We start from the raw sequence: 18,384 nt of genomic DNA on the forward strand, positions 1-18,384 counted from the left end.
TATGACAGTTTCTCTCACATTTGAGATATTATTATAGATGTAAAACTATTCTTTATTGTATTTGTAAATTGATTACTGATGAAGGGCTGCCGTGCGTATGTGACGTCAGAGTACTAAATCGGCCACTTCAAACAGTCGAATACAACTCGTGGCAAAAGCACGTTAACATTATGACGTCATAAATATGACAACCGAGCGACTGGTCAGTAGTTTGTCCCTCGACTAATCTTATAAATTTTTGTTTGTTGTATTTCATGGCAGGCGGACCGACAAAAAGGCCACCTGATGGTACGTGATCACCACTGCCCAGACATTAGCGCGGTAAAAAAAGTACCATTCCTGACATCGCCAATATGCCACGAACCTTGGGAACTGAGATGTTACGTCCCTTGTTACTCACTGGCTCACTAAGTAAATAAGTACTCAATATTGCTGCTTGGCGGTAGAACATAATTAAGAATTGTTGGTACCTACCCAGACGGGCTTGCAAAGTGCCACCAAGTAAATAAAAAGTCATTTTAAAAACGTTAATATGCGGTATTCTTTATCATCAAGTATATAAAATTAATATTGATATTCGAGACATATTCGTGACATTTAGGATAAATTAAATTTTATAATTAATTCCATACGACGTAGTCCTGATTGTAAATATTTTTTAATTACAAATTAAAATTTATTTTTATCCAACTTCATTCACATATCTCGAATTTCAATTTAGGTCACCAGTCGGCAGTCGTGTATATCGATATGTTAATTTTTAACTCGAAGATAACTCAAGCGAATATACACTTATTGTACATGGTAATAGAAGTAATAATTGAATTACGTTTTGGATTTATTCCGTTCAGTCAAAATAGGGCCAAAAACGTTTGTGAAATACAGCGAAATGCCACAACAAATGGCAAATTGGTGCGTTACAAATTTACAATATGATATATGACTAATATATTTTAAATGAAGCGTTGACTGACAAGCGACTCCAAAACAAAATTATTATTATGACATAGGTACTATTTCGAATATCATCTCAATATAACTAAAAAAGGGAAACTACGTACTAACGCCACCGCAGCAAAAAAAAATCGGCGAAGGCGCCAATATCGGTTAGGCATTTTTTTTTTAATAAGTACATCACTATTAGGTACAAAAAAAAAAACGCTTCCCGCTGTCTGTCTGTCCCTATGTATGCTTAGATCTTTAAAGCTACGCAACGGATTGTGATGAAGAGGAATGTTTATATGTATAATACAGGCATAATATATTAGAGAAACACTGATAATTTTAGAGGTTTCTAATGTGATTTCGTAAATAAACACATTTCTTTGCGCTTACATTGCAAACGCTGGTTGAACCCTACGAGATAGATCAGAATAATGCACTACAGTTTAGTACACATTAAAAAGGTCTACAAAAAAGGCCGCAATTGTACCTATATGTCTATCTCTTAGGGATAACCCACAATAACCATTTTTAATATGCATTTATAATACACATTTTTTTTATATTAATACCATTTCACTATGAAATCGCAGGCGAAATGATTTAATTAAAGTTAACACTGAAATAAACAAATATGTATCGCGATATTTTTATCGATTTATACTTTTTTTGTACCAAGTAAAGATAATCTGATTGAAAGATTGAATGTGAACTTACTTGTAAGCAGGGGCACATCGGCCACCGGCGGCGCAGGGCGTGAGGCATCTTCTTCCGCGGCGGGTCCGGTTCGGGGGGCGCGTCGCCGCACGCCCAGCGCACGAGGCGCGCGCGCGCCGCTTCCGCTGCCTCCAGACCGCGCGACCAAGATGGGAGACCCTGGAAAACAAACAACTTAATTTAAAAACCAAGACCTTATGTATTGCCCGTCTTAACCCCAAAAGTGTTATGTCCTTAATGTACAATATATTTTATAAGTAATTTCACTAGAGTCGAAGCGCGAATGTATGACATTTGAAAGTAAATAGAATAAGGATATTTTTCGACACTACATTGTTGATACATAATTTTTAAAAGATTGATGTAGTTAATAAATTATTATATAACCGTTCCGTCAAATTTCCTGTTTAAACCTGACAACAAGACTATTTTAAAAGTATAGCACATTTTTAAGGAAAAAAACTGATTGCTGAAAACACTGCTTGCTTGTTGTGCTTAAGATCACGCTGGTCCTGGATAACCTAAGATATTATATAATTAAAATAGTTTCGTTTAATCATAAAAAATATAAAGGATACTCAATAATTAAGAATAAATTTAAGAAAGACATTGCTATTCTTTGTGTTAATTTTAAATGTTAAATTAATTTTAGTGTCTTTACCTAGAAATATTGGTTGCAAATTAAATTTACATTATTGTTCAATATACGAAAAACAAAAACTAATATTAGCATTGGCATATACTAGTAACATTAGCGATGCCTTAATATGAGGAGATTATGTAAATTAAGGTAATACTTGACAGGATAATAATAACGTTTGATGTATGCGAAATTATATCACAGATCAAAGTTACATTATTCTCAAGGTCTACGGATACTATAATAAAACTGACTAGTCTTCGCCCTGAGATCGAAATTCTAATTTAACGTTTTGACGGTGCGTGTTTCGAACATTTTTCTACTCTTAATCCCATTTCTTTTTTTTAATATGATAACACTGAAGTTTGTCAAATAGTACCAAATAGAAAAAATAACTCAGTCGGCGAACGGAGAAAAAAAGGCTTTGAACTTTTTTCCTATTTATAAATAAATAACTAATTAATTGAAGAAAAATAAGATCTCCAATAACAGGATATTTTTTATAAACACATTTTTTTTTTAATTATCTCTTTGTTATTATCTCAATGTTAAGATATCACAAGGAATAGAAAATAAACTATATATTAGTTTTTAAAAGGCTACGTAAGATAAAAATATAAAAAAGTAAGTGAATAATTGATCTGCAAGCAATGCTTATGTTGCAAAGTTTTTTAATATTAAAACCTATTTTATAATAAAACGTTTATATTAAGTTTTACTCCATCAATAGGATGAACAGGTGCTAAGATTAAATACGATAATAACCTAATGAATCACGATCGACTTCGCGAATTTTATATGACTAAATATTCCTTATATAATAAGTTTTACTTAGAAACGTTCAGAAATTAATGGATTACCCAAAACCAGCAAAACAGGGCGATACAGAAATGATAAAATTGTCATTTAATTAAATTCTTAGTTAATCTATTACTATATTATATAAACCATTTAACTATTCATAACTGAGATCATTCCGGCTTAGTTTTAAAACAGGAACTCGTTAAATGTTGTAACGTAATACGTATAACATATTTTAAGAATATACATTTTTTATTAAAAATAATATTTTAATCGTATAAATTAATTTAGAATTAATGTTCTCTACATATTATTGAACAGATATTCAAATAAAATATTTTATTATTAAAGTAAAATATATCATGTACTTATCATAAGAATCATCACAGTGTTCAATTTAATCTATAATGTACTAACGAGATAAAATCGACAAGAAGTCAATCTCTTCCTAAAACTGAATCATACTTATAATATTTATATGTAAATTTAATATTTTTTGTAACTGTTTATTTCTGGTACGAAAAAATATGATACAAAAATCCACTATTTTGACACTCACTAATACATTTAAACATTCATAATTTAAATAAAACAAGATAAGTTGTGAAGTTGTCTATTTCGAGCGACTTCAGACTGTCGGTTTAGCAAGCAATTTAATCACATAGTTTTCACGTGACCCTATGCGCGCGCATCATAAACATCATAAAAAAAACACTCATAGTTTTTCAGTACGCGCCAATAGAAGTATTACTTCAAAAATGACGAAACATAACCAAGTATAATAGGTATGTCTATTCCTTGAAGAGATTTCTTCCAGCACAAGAAGAAAAAATAAATTCAACAGATAAAAAAGACACGCGTCATACAAAATCTAATTTGTACATTGTAAAATGTTTGTACATTGTAAATTGTAAAATTCCTGCATGGAAATTAACTACAAACTATTACTAAAATATTACAACTACGTATTTGTTTTATCATCTTTATTGTTATTTATGAAGCAATATCATTCCTAATTTATTAACGATTGTATAAAATAAGATTTCAATTTATAATTTGGCAAAGTTAAATATAGGAAAGATTTCTTTACCCTTAGAAGAAAGAAAGAATATTGACTTGACGGAGTAAAAACTTGGTGTCATAAATTTATCTATACGTATCGTGTTTGATTAATCATCATATCAAAATAATATATATGATTAAAAACATTTATATTTGCTAAATAATAACGAAACAAATTAATAGTAAAAATTTATTTTTGAGTGATTAAGTTTATAGTTTGTTAGGAGGGTGGACTACAATATTCAAAGTGGACGTGATCGAAATTGGAACTTCAATATAGCTAGCTTCTCCTTAAGCCTTGGTACCATTAACGCTATACACAAACATTTTACGAATTTCGATAAATTCTATAAAAAAAAATAATACATTACCAAGTTCCATACAAATTTGCTCAATCGTATGCAAATAGTAACCGATTGAAATGCAAATTTTGAAACATCAAATCGATTTACGTTGGACTAATTTTCCAATAATTTGTGAAACCGCGAATGATGACACGGGCTAATTTAAATATGCTTGCTTAAGCTGTGAAATATATTTCACACCCTATTGACTTCATTGAGTTTTGATTACGAGTTGATTTATCGCAAAAAACTAATGTAAGCTTACGTGAACGTGCTTGCGTGAACTCGTGTGAAATACTATTGACTAAAGTCTCGATGATCAATTATTCAAAAACTTGGTTAAATGTACGGACAATTTACAAGAAAACACTACCGGTAGCTGAACCGAGATAGCCGAGTTGTCAGTTGTCGTGTACATCGTAGTCCAAGATTACGAGTTCAAACCTGGACACCATATATCCGAAAGCAAATTATTATTTGTTTTTATTTAAACCCTCCATACAAAATCCACAATGTTACTTGAGTATCCCAGAAGAAGAATATCCCAGATCGAGCTATCGACCGGGGTTAGCTTTATGAGAAAAATATTTTAGAAAACTATGATAATATGGTCCAATTGTAAATGATGTGTTAAGAAGCAGGTTTGCGGCCAAAGTAAACAATCTCTCTCGTTGACTTGCACATAATTTAAATATATTATAACTTTAAGCCTAAACACTCATCGCGAAAAAGCAAAAACTTTCGATAAACTTGCTTGTTCTTTAACTGACGCAATCAGTCTAAGGAGTGTTAGTGGAGACGTTATTAAGATTAATGGTCAACGGCGATTAACAGCGTAACTTAAAGATACTTTTAGCGGATGTTAAACACTGATCTGTCTCGTTCTGTCAGTATCGATTTGACATTTGAAGACGCAGCATTACTAATCTCCTCAACGATAAAACCATATATTTTTAGAGCAGCAATAGTTCCCTGACGTTCCTATTTTATTTCATCCATTTATATTTAAATTTTTGATCGATTAAGCTAATCACTATAATTAGCAAGCAAATTATGGGAGATTGCTTTAATACAACTTAAATGTATCAAGTTTATGAGAATGATATATGCATATCCCAAGTTAGCGAAATGTGTTAATACGTTGAGTTATGACAGACATGTTATATTAACCAATATTTTATTTTAATAAGTTGTATAAACTATTTTAAATCATTAATTTTGATATTACAAATGTTAACTGTATCAAATTTGAGAAACCTGAACTTTCACAACTTTGCTTTGGAACAATGAAGCGATCATTATTTAATTCAATTTGTTGAAACACACTACTGAAACTAGCCAAATGATTTAAATAAATATAAAACCTTTTAAAAACAAACTCTAATTTAAGCGGTGTACTAATATGAAGAAAAACAAACCAAGTATGGCGAAGTTGTTTTGAGCAGACGAGGAGTACTTGTGGCCACCTCTTGGTTTAATAATGAGACCTTGGACACCATCTAGGTCCATAGTACTTATCAAAGCACAACAAATCAAGCCTAAAAACGACTGAAATAAGGAGATCGTCCTCATTATGAGACCACTTTCGTGCATTGTATAGCGTTGAAAGGAATCGAATAGTGGAAGCTGGTAAAGAATAATTGAAGTTTGAATATAAATAAATGAAAAAATATTCGTAGCTGACATGACCTTAAAAAATCCCAACCCATTTCCAATACTAAGTCATGGCTGAAGCGTATCACTGGAACGATTTCGTCACAAACTAAGTGTATTGTTCGTTTGAACTTTGCTTCGACATTTAGCGAACTATTGCGGTAGATCGGAACGGATGATTAGCTTGTACTGATGGCGTTTCCACCCATATCTGTTTACTTGAAATGTGCCTTTAGTGAGGAAATCTCGTGAGTGACGTAAAACGATTACCATGTACGTTATGTCTTAGTCTACAGTGACCCAAATATCAAACTCGAATTTGAACGTTATCCTAGAGACGTCACCAATGGAGCGATTATTGAAATACATAATAAAATTGACTAGAGATTAGATAATTACTCAACATACTTAATCAATTCATATACGCTACAGCGGACGACGTACTGTTTTGCAAAATGGCATTTCCACATCGCGTACAAATAAATTATCATATCACCGAACGAACTAGCCAGTGTTGCGAATGCACTGAATGAAATCGAACAATGATCCAAATCGATCACCACCCATCGACCGTGAACTTTTAAAAGGTGTCGGGAAATAGCTGTCAACACGCACATTCTAGTCCCCTCTTAATTTATAAATGAAATCATCAAGCACGAAACGCAATCTAATTAGCTTCGATAAAGTGAACACATTATAAATTTAGAATTTATAAAACTTATTCATTCTTCAAAACAAAAATTGCCAACCTTCGTTCATAATTACATTGAACTCCGAAGCAATACGAATAAATTAACAATTAAATATAAACAGTAAAGCGAGAACAATCGAACAATGAACATAATACAAAATATTTATAATCAATGCATATTGGGCGTCGAAAGCGCGAATTTCGCCAAAGCAATTGAACAATGGCTGACCACTTTCTTCTGACCGTGAACGATGGTTGCGCTAGTGTGTCAGGGGGTCGTCATTACTATGGACATCACGTTGCCATAGCAGATGAGCTGATGCACGCGGTGAAAGTGAATTCGAACTATTATACTCTACATTATAGATGTTAGAAAACAGAGAATTAAGAATACATTTAACGTTAACATTCCTAATGCCCTATGCTCTTTTGATTGTAAAAATAATGAGTTTCTTATGCACGTTAGTAAAAATTACATAGTTTTTGTTACAAATGTGAATTAATGAAGATGGTATCATAATAATTCACATCACGCAACTGGCGCAATGGTGATGAGCAATGAGGTGAAAGTGAAATCGTACTTTAACATCTAATGAGATCTCAAAATGTTGCCATGAGCTATTACAGCTATTATACTTCATAACATCTTAAATCATTTTTAAGTTATGAAACCACACAAAATCAGCAATAAGAATAACCGAATTGAACGGATATTTTTTTTAAATCTATCTGATTTAAGTTGACCAACGAATAAATTTATATCTCGCGTTAAGAGAACAAAGATAAGGCGAATTTGTTTCTCGATAAAATATTATAATGACATAAAAAACCATAAAAGAATAATATTAATTAAATTGTATTTATTTAGATATCTATTTAATTCAACCGTCAACAAAAAGTAACTACAGAATATTATATAAGTTATTTAATAAAGTAAGCACGTTAAATTTGATTTTTGATCATTGTTCGTCGAATGTTTAGCAGAAGGATTTTCAATAATTGTCTCTTGCTAGGGACAAAAACTAAGACTACAATTATCATTCTCCAATGCCTGCACTTTGACATTGTCGACATTCCGAAATGTAATCAGTCATGTAATAAAATAATTTTAAAGCCAGATTATCTGGTAACGAGTCATTCATCAATTCACTATGAAGTTTCCATTAAAATTAATTGCATGGACAAAAATTGACTATTCATAAGAAGCTTTAATAAATATTCTTGTTTTGAAAAACAAACCATTATACACACACGTTCGTTATTGACACAAAGGCTTGAAAACATAATATACATGCAATCATTAAATATAATAATAATAAATATGACACTATTTTCAAATTCAACTGATAAATTAAAAAAAAAAGTTACGTAGAATCAAAAAATCAAAATCATAATATTCTTTATTCAAGTAGGCTCATAAAAGCACTTTTGAATCTTCGTATTACAGTGTTGAATTAAACGAAAAGCTACTACCGATTCGAAAAGTATATAAAAGATTTTCCACAATTTTTACCGCACTTTTCCACTATTTTAATAACAGAGTGTCAAATATACAATTAAATGTATATACATATATCCTGTCTAGAAATCAACAATCAATCTGGAGCGGAAACAATAAGTAGATCAACCAAGAAGCCTTTACCATGAATCCGGTTCGGTTAAACATCACTTGCATTGGAGACACGTAAACAGTGATAAATTGACAAACTTACTGCATTGAAAGTAAGCGACGAACATAACTTGAATTATTCATGTCACATCAGAACAGGAGATGGACGAAGTGGAAGAATAGAAATTAATTTATTGATACGTTGAAATTCTTAACACTATCAATAAAAAAAATGTATACACAATACTTAATATATAACAGGTTACGAACCAAAACCTAGTAAGTTACTAGTAAGGACTAGAACTTGTGTTAGGATAAATGACAAGTTTATAAATCGAACGTAATTTCCAACTAAATGTCAAATTAGTTAAATGTGTAATGTGCGATTTTGAACTACTTCATATTGTTATGTACCGTTCTAAAGAGTGAGTGAGCCAGTGTAGATATAAGCACAAGGGACATAACTCCTTAGATACCTGGTTTGCTCGCAATTTGAGGATATTAATTGTAGTTTGTGAAAGTAGATAGATTCGCGTATATAATCATACAAACCAAATATACAAAAAAAAAAAAAACTATTTATTACTAAGGAAAACGAAATTATATCCATTACATTTCAAGCATACAACAGTACCCAATTACGATAACAATGAAAGTACAAATCGCAAACAATCCAAACGTTAATACCACCAAAAAGGTTAATAAAAAAAAAAACCGTAGTAAGAACACGTGCGTCCAGTCAATCAATCGTCGAGACCCGACGCGGAAACAACAACCGGATCTATCGACCGTTACATCACCTCACGCTAACCCCAATTATTAAACTAATTGACATTTCTTGTTACATTGTACGGCTCGTCCTATTTTCACCTGACTTGTTTTCGCTACTTGTATTGACATTTCAAAAACAAACTGCATTAGTTAGTTGTACAGCAAATGAACATTGAATACCTCATTTTCGAACGCTAGCTGCCTCGTTAGTCTAGTGACTTGATTATAGATTAATTCCCAGATGTCCTTAAGTTAAAACAACCAACAAAAATTAAGTCTTATTTCCTACAAATAAATTCACAGTAACAATCTGGAATTTACCTGTGTTTATAATCTCCCGTCTCGCAAAGGACGTAAAGCCGTTGGTCTTGAGCTTGATGTGAAATGAGAAAATAGGAACGCATCTGTGTTTGCTCGTACACTTCACCACTAAAATATCTTCCATGAATTTTTCTAGTCTCCCTAGAGAACTACCGCTGTGGCCCGAGTCGATTAGAGAAACATTTACGGTTAAAAATGTGCCCGAGACTCGATTGCACGTCTATTTCATACAAGAACTTTATTACATATTTTAAATCATATTATCCGTATATTTATATTAATAACCGAGCATTAATATATAAATTAGAAATGAACTCGAAGATAATACGAAATATAAATAATCCATAACTACTAAATTTCAACAGCTGTTTTGAAATCATGTGAGAAATTTCATGCTCATATTTAACGCAATAAAAATATAGACATCAGTCAAGTTATTTATACGACTGTATATATTTAACTAACAAGGTTTATTAACGAATGAATATGCGAAACAAAATGCAATATTACTGTGAAAAAAAAAAACATCTTTTCTCACATCTTAGTAACACGCGATTTGAACTGAGCGTGTGTTATATTTATGCAACATTCGAATGTAAATTAAACATATTCATAACATAACATTATACACAAACGAGATGGCACAGTAGATAAAACGTGGACCTTAACCGATTAAGATTGCAACTACAAATCCAAGAAATAACCAAGGAATTTTCATTTGCAATAAGCAAAATTATATGACTATTGTGTCGTATAATATATTATAATAATATTTGTTCAACGGTAAAGAGAAAAGTATAGGTTGGAAACAAATACATATGTGTCGAATGATATTTCACCACAGCGAGCAACGCAAAGGAATTAACTTTAAACCTTCGCCTTAAGAGGAAAAACCTAACTTAGATAATACATTAGATTTATACAAAACGTATTTTATAACAAATCGGTTTCACCAAGACGTTTTCTTAGATATTTACTTTAAAGCCACCCGAGATATATATATATAACACTCGAATGAATTAATTAATTCATTTATACTCAATGACATTCGATGACGTAAAGATTCAAACCATACCCGAACTGTGTATGTGTGTGTGTGTGTGTTTAAAAGTTATGAGAGAAACAAGAAACTGACATGTACACATACAATCGTACATGAACCGCGAAAACATTACACACCTTTTTTGGCAGTCGTGTAATAGAATTAATTAATATGGTTAGAAAGAATGTTACTAGTGAGATGACGTCCGACAGAGAAGTATGAAAGAGGAAGACATGCTGCGCCGACCCCAAGTAAAATTGGGATGAGGGCAGGGGGATGATGATGATGGATGATGTGTAATAGAATTAAACTTCATCAATGTGTACGTAGCATACATATATAAAAATAATATATTTACACTAGAAAATTCAAATAAATAAAGACTGCATATTTGTGAACGTGAATTATTTAGTGATTCTTCTTACAGTATTGTTACTACACACAATTTGATACTTAAATATCGCGACCTACACACAAAAAGGTGCGTGCCGAATACTAAAAACTGGTAAGACGTAGTATACTAGAACCTTCACTTATTACTATTCGTAAGGAAAAGTAAGAATTAATTAAGAAATTCGACCGTCGTATTCCGTCAAGTTTTTAGTCATATTAAAAAGAAAGCACCAAAAAATTATGTAGGATGGTCTTTATATATTTAAAACGATGGTGAAACTATTGACGACATTAAGTAGTAAAAATCTTAAACGGCTTTATTTTTAATCCTTACTTTGTATATACATATATTGTTTTTATGGTATGAGGCGGAAGAGCAAATGGGCCACCTGATCGTCAATGATCACCACCGCCCAAAGATATTGCGTTGTAGGAAATATTAACCATTCCTTACATCGCCAATGTGCCACCAACCTTAGGATGTTAAGTCCCTTGTGCATGTAGTTACACTGGCTCACTCACCCTTTAAACCGGAACACAACAATACTGAATATTGCTGTTTGGCGGTAGAATATCTTATGAGTGGGTACCTACCCAGACGGGCTAGCACAAAGCCCTACCAACAAAATACTAAAGATTATATTTACCCCGATTGTCTGTTACCATCACAACCAAATCACTGGCGACATTGGGATATAACCTGGATTAATAAAAATTATAGAATTTACGAGAACGAAAGGCGTCATAAATTGCCTCCGAAGCCATAGCGTTTAATGATTAATTAAACAGTTGATTTATTTTTCCATTGATTGTTTGATTAGACGGCATTAAACATGACCTCTGATAAACCCTGACTCATTCAACTTACATATCGTTTACCTTCTCAAGCTTTACAACTACCTAAATGTCAATTGAACGAACATATTGGAATATAATATTTTACTACATAAAGAACTGAAATAGCCCAGTGATTACGTAAATATTAGTCGAAGACTATAGATTCAAGCCCAGACAAGCCCTTCTGAATTTTCATTCGCTTAATTAGGATTTTAGGCCCAACAGTGGGACTTTAAAATTTTTTACCTTCCATTTGAAATATTTGTGATAAAAAATTAAGGCCGAATTAAAATAATTTGCGAGAGGTAGTCATTTGACCAACAAGACCATCAGCCAGAACTACAATATAAATATTAAATTTGCAAACTCTAAAACAATTTCTAGTCATACTTTAATTAATTTAAACAAAAATATACTTTATTCTTATGTGCTGTTAAGAGCATTTTTCAAACAACATTTTACAAAATAAATTTAAGTTCAGTATGTAACATAATTTGGGACGAAATAAAATGCCCTATATATTACAAATATCATTTTATGAATATATATTAATTGTTGAATAGAATTTATTATCATTACAACTTTCTTCTTAGCGGATGTTGTGAGACTATTTATTAATGAAAAGAACTCTCATCTCAAATCTCAAATGAGACTTTTTCTCACGTACCTTACATAAGAATCATGTCTGTGAACAACAATCATGTCTTTGGAACCGAAATGTGAAAATGATTACTGTTAAATTTTGTTATTTAGATTTTTTAATAGTTACAGGATAAATCAAGCCCATAAATAATATCAGAAACCTTCACGGTAGTTTTGTATATAAAATCGTACATAGTATAAACACAAGTCCACGTAGGTAACACATACAGGACTAACAGGAAAACATTCATTTATAAGTAGGAATTAATGTAGGTCAGTATTCAAGTAAACAAAGTAGCAGTATGGGCTAATTTTGATCTGGCGGTCACTTTATTTCATAAACATCGGCACTTCATAACATCTGTCACATTTGTAATTAAACTGGCTCGCTCATCCTTAAAACCAGCTGACAGCAATCCGAAGTTATTTGTCAGTAGAACATATCAAGACGCCGTACCATACATCAGTTTTATTTTCAAATGTTAGAAAACCTACGCTAACGTGATACGCTTTTGTTTTAACTACAAATATATTTATATATATTTATACAATACGATGTATAATAATGTATGCACTAGTTTTGTTACTACCTGTGTCTGTTCATTGAACTACGTGTTTGCGTGTTAATACGTCGCGAGCTTCGAAAATCAATACTTATGTAGGACAATTCGTGACTAAAACAATTACATTTCCCTCTTATTTCTCAATTTTATTTAAACAAAGAAACAAAAATAGTAGCAACTAATTTATGATATGCAATGGTTTCGGTGCCCTCAAAACTAGACTGCATCTTTACTTTCAACCACGTCGTGCTATTGATGCCAAACGTGGATCACATTCCAAGTTGTTCGAAACCAATTCAGGTCAGTATCATGGTAATGAACGAGTACATAAAAATAATAATAAATAAAACAATATTTAAAATACTAACAATAAATAGTTATTCAAATATAGATTATTTTAATATTTAAATTCAAAAGACTACAAACAGTTGCTTTTATAACATTGAATGCTTAATTTTCGTATTCTACGCGATCAAGTTTTACCATGAACATTTCTGACTTAAAAATATACAGTGGTATTGCAAAATCGTTTATAAAAAGAAAAAATATATATAAACATACTAACAGACAGTTTGCTTTAAAAAACAAACTTTAATTAGTTCAACGCTAGTATGCTATTGTATTGGAAAAAATCTACTTGTTTTCTAAGAATATTTTTTTCCTTCGTCGTGATATACATTATTATAAATAACAAATTGAAAATGGAATTTTATTTACTTTTAAAACGAGTTTTATTCGTCCAATAATAGATACTTATGTGCTCTTTACAGCAGAAGTATTTATTCGTATATCGTTGTTTATTAAAGTTATTTTCCTCGTGCCTATTAATACCATGACTCAATCACCGTTCGAAAAGAACCATAATAATATTAAGTAGTGCTGTTTAGCGGTAGAATTAGCGATCAGCTGGTAATACATACAAAGACCTACCACCAAGTGAGATGAAAAAGACAATGATGGGATTCAATAAAAAATAAATAACAAAAGACTAAAAGGTACGTAATGAATAATTTAAAAGCTGTCAGTTAAATTGAATAATTCAACTATACACAAAAACAACGACGGATTCAATTAAAATAACTCTCATTTTCTCCGACGGAACCAGAAAAACGTCATACCTAACTTCAACTGTATAGGACGTTAAACTGGAAATAATTCGCTTTCATCAAGATTGTGTCATTTGAACATTTCTCAGAGCAACATTTGCAGTCTCTTGCATATTGCCTTATACGAAGATCTAAGACATCAGTTCCACTAATCACTCTGCGCGTAATCGTTACGACAATTATGCGGTCTGTATTACATTTAACTCAGTATTCACATGAGCGCTTCTCACTTTTGTCTTCAAGTGCTGAAACGTATCAACTAGTTATTTAAAACTGTGTAATTCGATTGTAGAACTCGATATTTCAAAATTAACACACTCGTGATTTAAGTAATCATTTTGAAAGCGACATTGCGAATGAACTGACTATATTATCGTTATTAAATCGAAAGTGATACTATACCGAGGCATTTCAATAATTTATTCATGTTTTAAAATAAATACGGTTAGATTAATAAAGAGATCAATGCTCAAAATCATTGGCTAACGAAGCTAGCTTCATAATACTCAGCCCTGCACTCGTAGCAAATGCCTAAATCCATGCATTCACACACGAAGGTTACGACAACCTCTCGTTAAGTAGTGCGTTAATTAACACATCAATCACATCGCTTACATTAACGTATCATAACACTTAATTAAGTAAAAGCTAATTTATTATTACATCTCAATGTCATAGATGTAAGGAAAGAGAAACTTATAAAATCTCATGAAACTTTAAACGCTCTATTGTGTTAGTTTAAATTTTAACTTCAATTAAAGTATCTTACAAATACTTCTATAAGTAGTCTATTATGGACTTAGTAAGTAAATAGCACGTCAAAACTGTGGCCTGAAGTATACCTATATTTATTATATTATTATTTTATTTCTTACTGATATTACTGAAACTATAAAAAGAACAAAATAATATTTCCCACAAAACACAGAATCAATTTTAAGAAAGTTAAGCAGACAAAATTAATAACAAAAAAAGTATTTTATAATGACCATATCCGATACCTATATCGGTTGCAGTATAAATCACATTTCCACTAAAAAAAAAAAAACTATTGTCTTTTGAAGTCTGAGCAACTATTGGTTCAAGCTTACGAAGTCTAATAAAGCAGAACATTCGAATTTCGAACATAGTATCTGGTCATATGTCAAAATATCAAATTTTGAAATGTTTGATTAATTAACACAATAACTGAATAACAGATGCGATAGGTGGAATTGCCTTTGACACATGATGCCTAACTCAACATAAAACACCTCAAATCTTATAATGCATTAGGTATAAACTTTGAAGGACAATATGACAGCATAGCTGTGAATAATAAATCGTTATGCAGTTATCTTCGTAATTTGTAAGTATTTTAGTACCATATCGTAATGGCCGAGAATCGTGTACTTCTTAGAAACCCCTTTCAATTTTATTAACTTCTAAACTTTGACAAAACAACAATAATGCACAGAAAACCCAAAAAAAAAGTCTGGTCTCAATGAGGCTTTAATTAGTTTACGAAACATCGAATAAAATATAAATTAATTCGAAAAAACAACATATTCGAACAGATTGTAGAACAACTTGTTTATTTTATTACACAAAGAAAATATATCTTTTTAACAGATATATACTTAAGGCAGTTTCAATCGTCATTTTAAACATTATTATACTAGATCATACATACATTTTACATTAGATCAGCTGAAGTCATGCATGCGTTTCAATGCCTCTTTAAATCTGTTTGTAAATATTATCCGTTAAGAAATGTGCTACAATATTCTTTGTGCTCGAATGTATACAAATTGTCATTGTGAACACTTGAATGGCATAAAATTGTCATCTTTTTTTTAAAGTTTGAAGGGTGAGTACAAGCTCGTCTGGGTTCGTACCACCCACTGATTGGATATTCTACCGCCAAACGGCAGTACTAAGAAATGTCATGATCCGGTTTGAAGGGTAAGTCGGCCAGAGTATCTACAGTCAAAAAGGACATTACATTTTCGTTCCCGAGATTGGTGGCATTGGCGATGCAAGGAATGCCAAACAACGCCAATGTATACGGGCAACGGTGACAACTTACAATCAGACTATTTATAAAAAATAATGTATACCAATTATCATACTGAACATTTGAACGGTAAATAAGTTAATGTACAAAAGTATAAAATCTATGATAAAAAGCATATTTGCGCCAACTTTCAAGATAAAACTGTGCCGAATTATCAAACAGGCTGTTCTATGAATATAGACCAACATAAAATACAAATATATCTGTATATATCATAGTAATATTTAACGCAGACCTAACGCAGTACTATAAAGCAAATATAACTGCATCTAAAAGTGTGACAAGCAGTCGCAAAGTATGCGGAAGTATCGAGCAAGTGGAGCAAGCGACGAAGTGTCCCTGCGAAGATAAAGATAGGCGACAATCGAGAATGTCTGATTGACTTACTTCGTGTCATGATTTTAATAAACTACGTATAATACCAATTACGTACACCACAACTTGAATAAAGAACTGTTTTTTTTTTAAATCGACTCTGTAAATTTTGTATGGAAAAAATAGCCAAGGTCTTATTTGTAAATTATATGTATACGTTGGTTTCTCAAAATTCTTTCATTATTTCCAATGAAATAAATGATGAATGAATGAATTTCGCATCTGTGTATAAATTAAGTAAGATATTATCAAATCTAAAATGTTTACAGACTTTTTGGCATACTTATTTGGAAATTATGATATAACATAGAGGAAGTGAATAATTTAGATGTATTCAGTTCAAGTATTCATTACTAATATAATTTCACAGTTACTTAATCATGATAGTTCCTTAAACGTTGGCGAAGGCCGCAAAATTAAACAGCATATTCATATTTAGTGTTTTTAAATTGTTTTTTTTCTTACTATATTTATAATATATTTAATCAAAAGAACAACATACAATATGTTTAATGTAATCAGACGTACAAAACATAAGCAGAACCACAAAGGTCAGTCGTGACGGTGAACGGGAGCAAAAATTATCGGTATGTACAACATTGATCAAATGACAAACGAAGACACAAATGTTATCATGTTTTTGTTAATGTGATCAATACAATAATAGATTATAGGGGAATAATGATATATTTTTTTATATGTGCCCGTGTATGTGTGCGTGAGTGTATTTGTGTGTGTTTTATTAAATAAGCTACCTACAGTTTTAACTGTCAACAAAAAATATTTATTTCATGCCGAGACAATCAACAAAAATCCAAAATGTTAAATAAATAATTTTATCAATCGAAATCAATTAAATCAATTTAAACATAAAATAAAGTGATTTTTATTTTTTTTATTCGATGAAGTAAATTAACACACTACATTACGTAATTACACTATTGAGGATATGATATTTTTAAATGAGAGTAAATTACATTTGTATACCTACAACAATGGAATTTTTCGCCGTTAAAGTCGCATATCATTACGCGTTTAGCATAAAGAAAAAAAAAAAATAGGTACACGACACGAAGCCCACATTGCCATATGCTAAAAAAACACCCATATAAAAATGCAGTTTCTTTTAAAGAATTTACGTTATACACAGATAAAACACGAGATAAAGCTGGGATAGTAATGCGTCCGTCAAACAAAGTAATCTTGCTATCTTATTATCAAGATGTTCCGGGAGTCTTATGTAAACATCATTGTGTACCCAGACTGCATCGTCTTGAGACATGACTACGGGAACATTTATCTAAATTATAACTTCATTTTTACCAAGGTTAATCATATATCTGCAGATATAAATTAGCTTGGCGTTATAGTATAAGTATTTTGAATCTTCTTCCTCATACTTAAAACGATTTTATTCTTCTTTCATTCAGATTTCAAACGATAGTAACACTTCAAGGCAAAACGCGGTTTAATTGCGATGCAATAATAAGATGTTCGCTGACTCATGAATTATTAAATAAACATAGTTTGCTGTTTGATAATTGTATTCTACCGCCCAAACAGTCGTACATATTTATTACAGCGTCATTGTCTATGGGCGGTGGTGACCACTTACCATCAGGTGGCCCATTTGCTCGTCCGCCTATCTATATCACAAAAAAAACCACAATTTGTTTATAAAATCGTAAAAACAGATGTATGTAAATCGACAAACACTTTGTCTCTTTCTGCTAATGTATTTATTTATTTTCTATTCAGGGGAAACAGAAAACAAATTCTAATGTCAAGCATAACGATATGCGAGCTACTTAACTTGAAC

General features: G+C 31.4%; 1 protein-coding gene across 8 annotated transcripts in view; it reads right to left on the reverse strand.

The window, feature by feature from the left end:
- Positions 1-18,384, reverse strand: part of LOC113398432 (disheveled-associated activator of morphogenesis 1) — a 122,337-nt gene that overhangs the window by 42,655 nt on the left and 61,298 nt on the right. For all 8 annotated transcript variants that reach the window (XM_064217060.1, XM_064217055.1, XM_026637176.2 and 5 more), the window contains one exon: positions 1,660-1,818. In XM_064217060.1, the coding sequence (XP_064073130.1) occupies positions 1,660-1,707 (48 nt within the window). In that variant the 5' untranslated portion in view covers positions 1,708-1,818. The remainder of the gene's footprint in view (positions 1-1,659; positions 1,819-18,384) is intronic.

The sequence above is a fragment of the Vanessa tameamea genome, chromosome 15 (assembly GCF_037043105.1).
Source record: "Vanessa tameamea isolate UH-Manoa-2023 chromosome 15, ilVanTame1 primary haplotype, whole genome shotgun sequence".
Lineage (NCBI taxonomy): Eukaryota > Metazoa > Arthropoda > Insecta > Lepidoptera > Nymphalidae > Vanessa > Vanessa tameamea.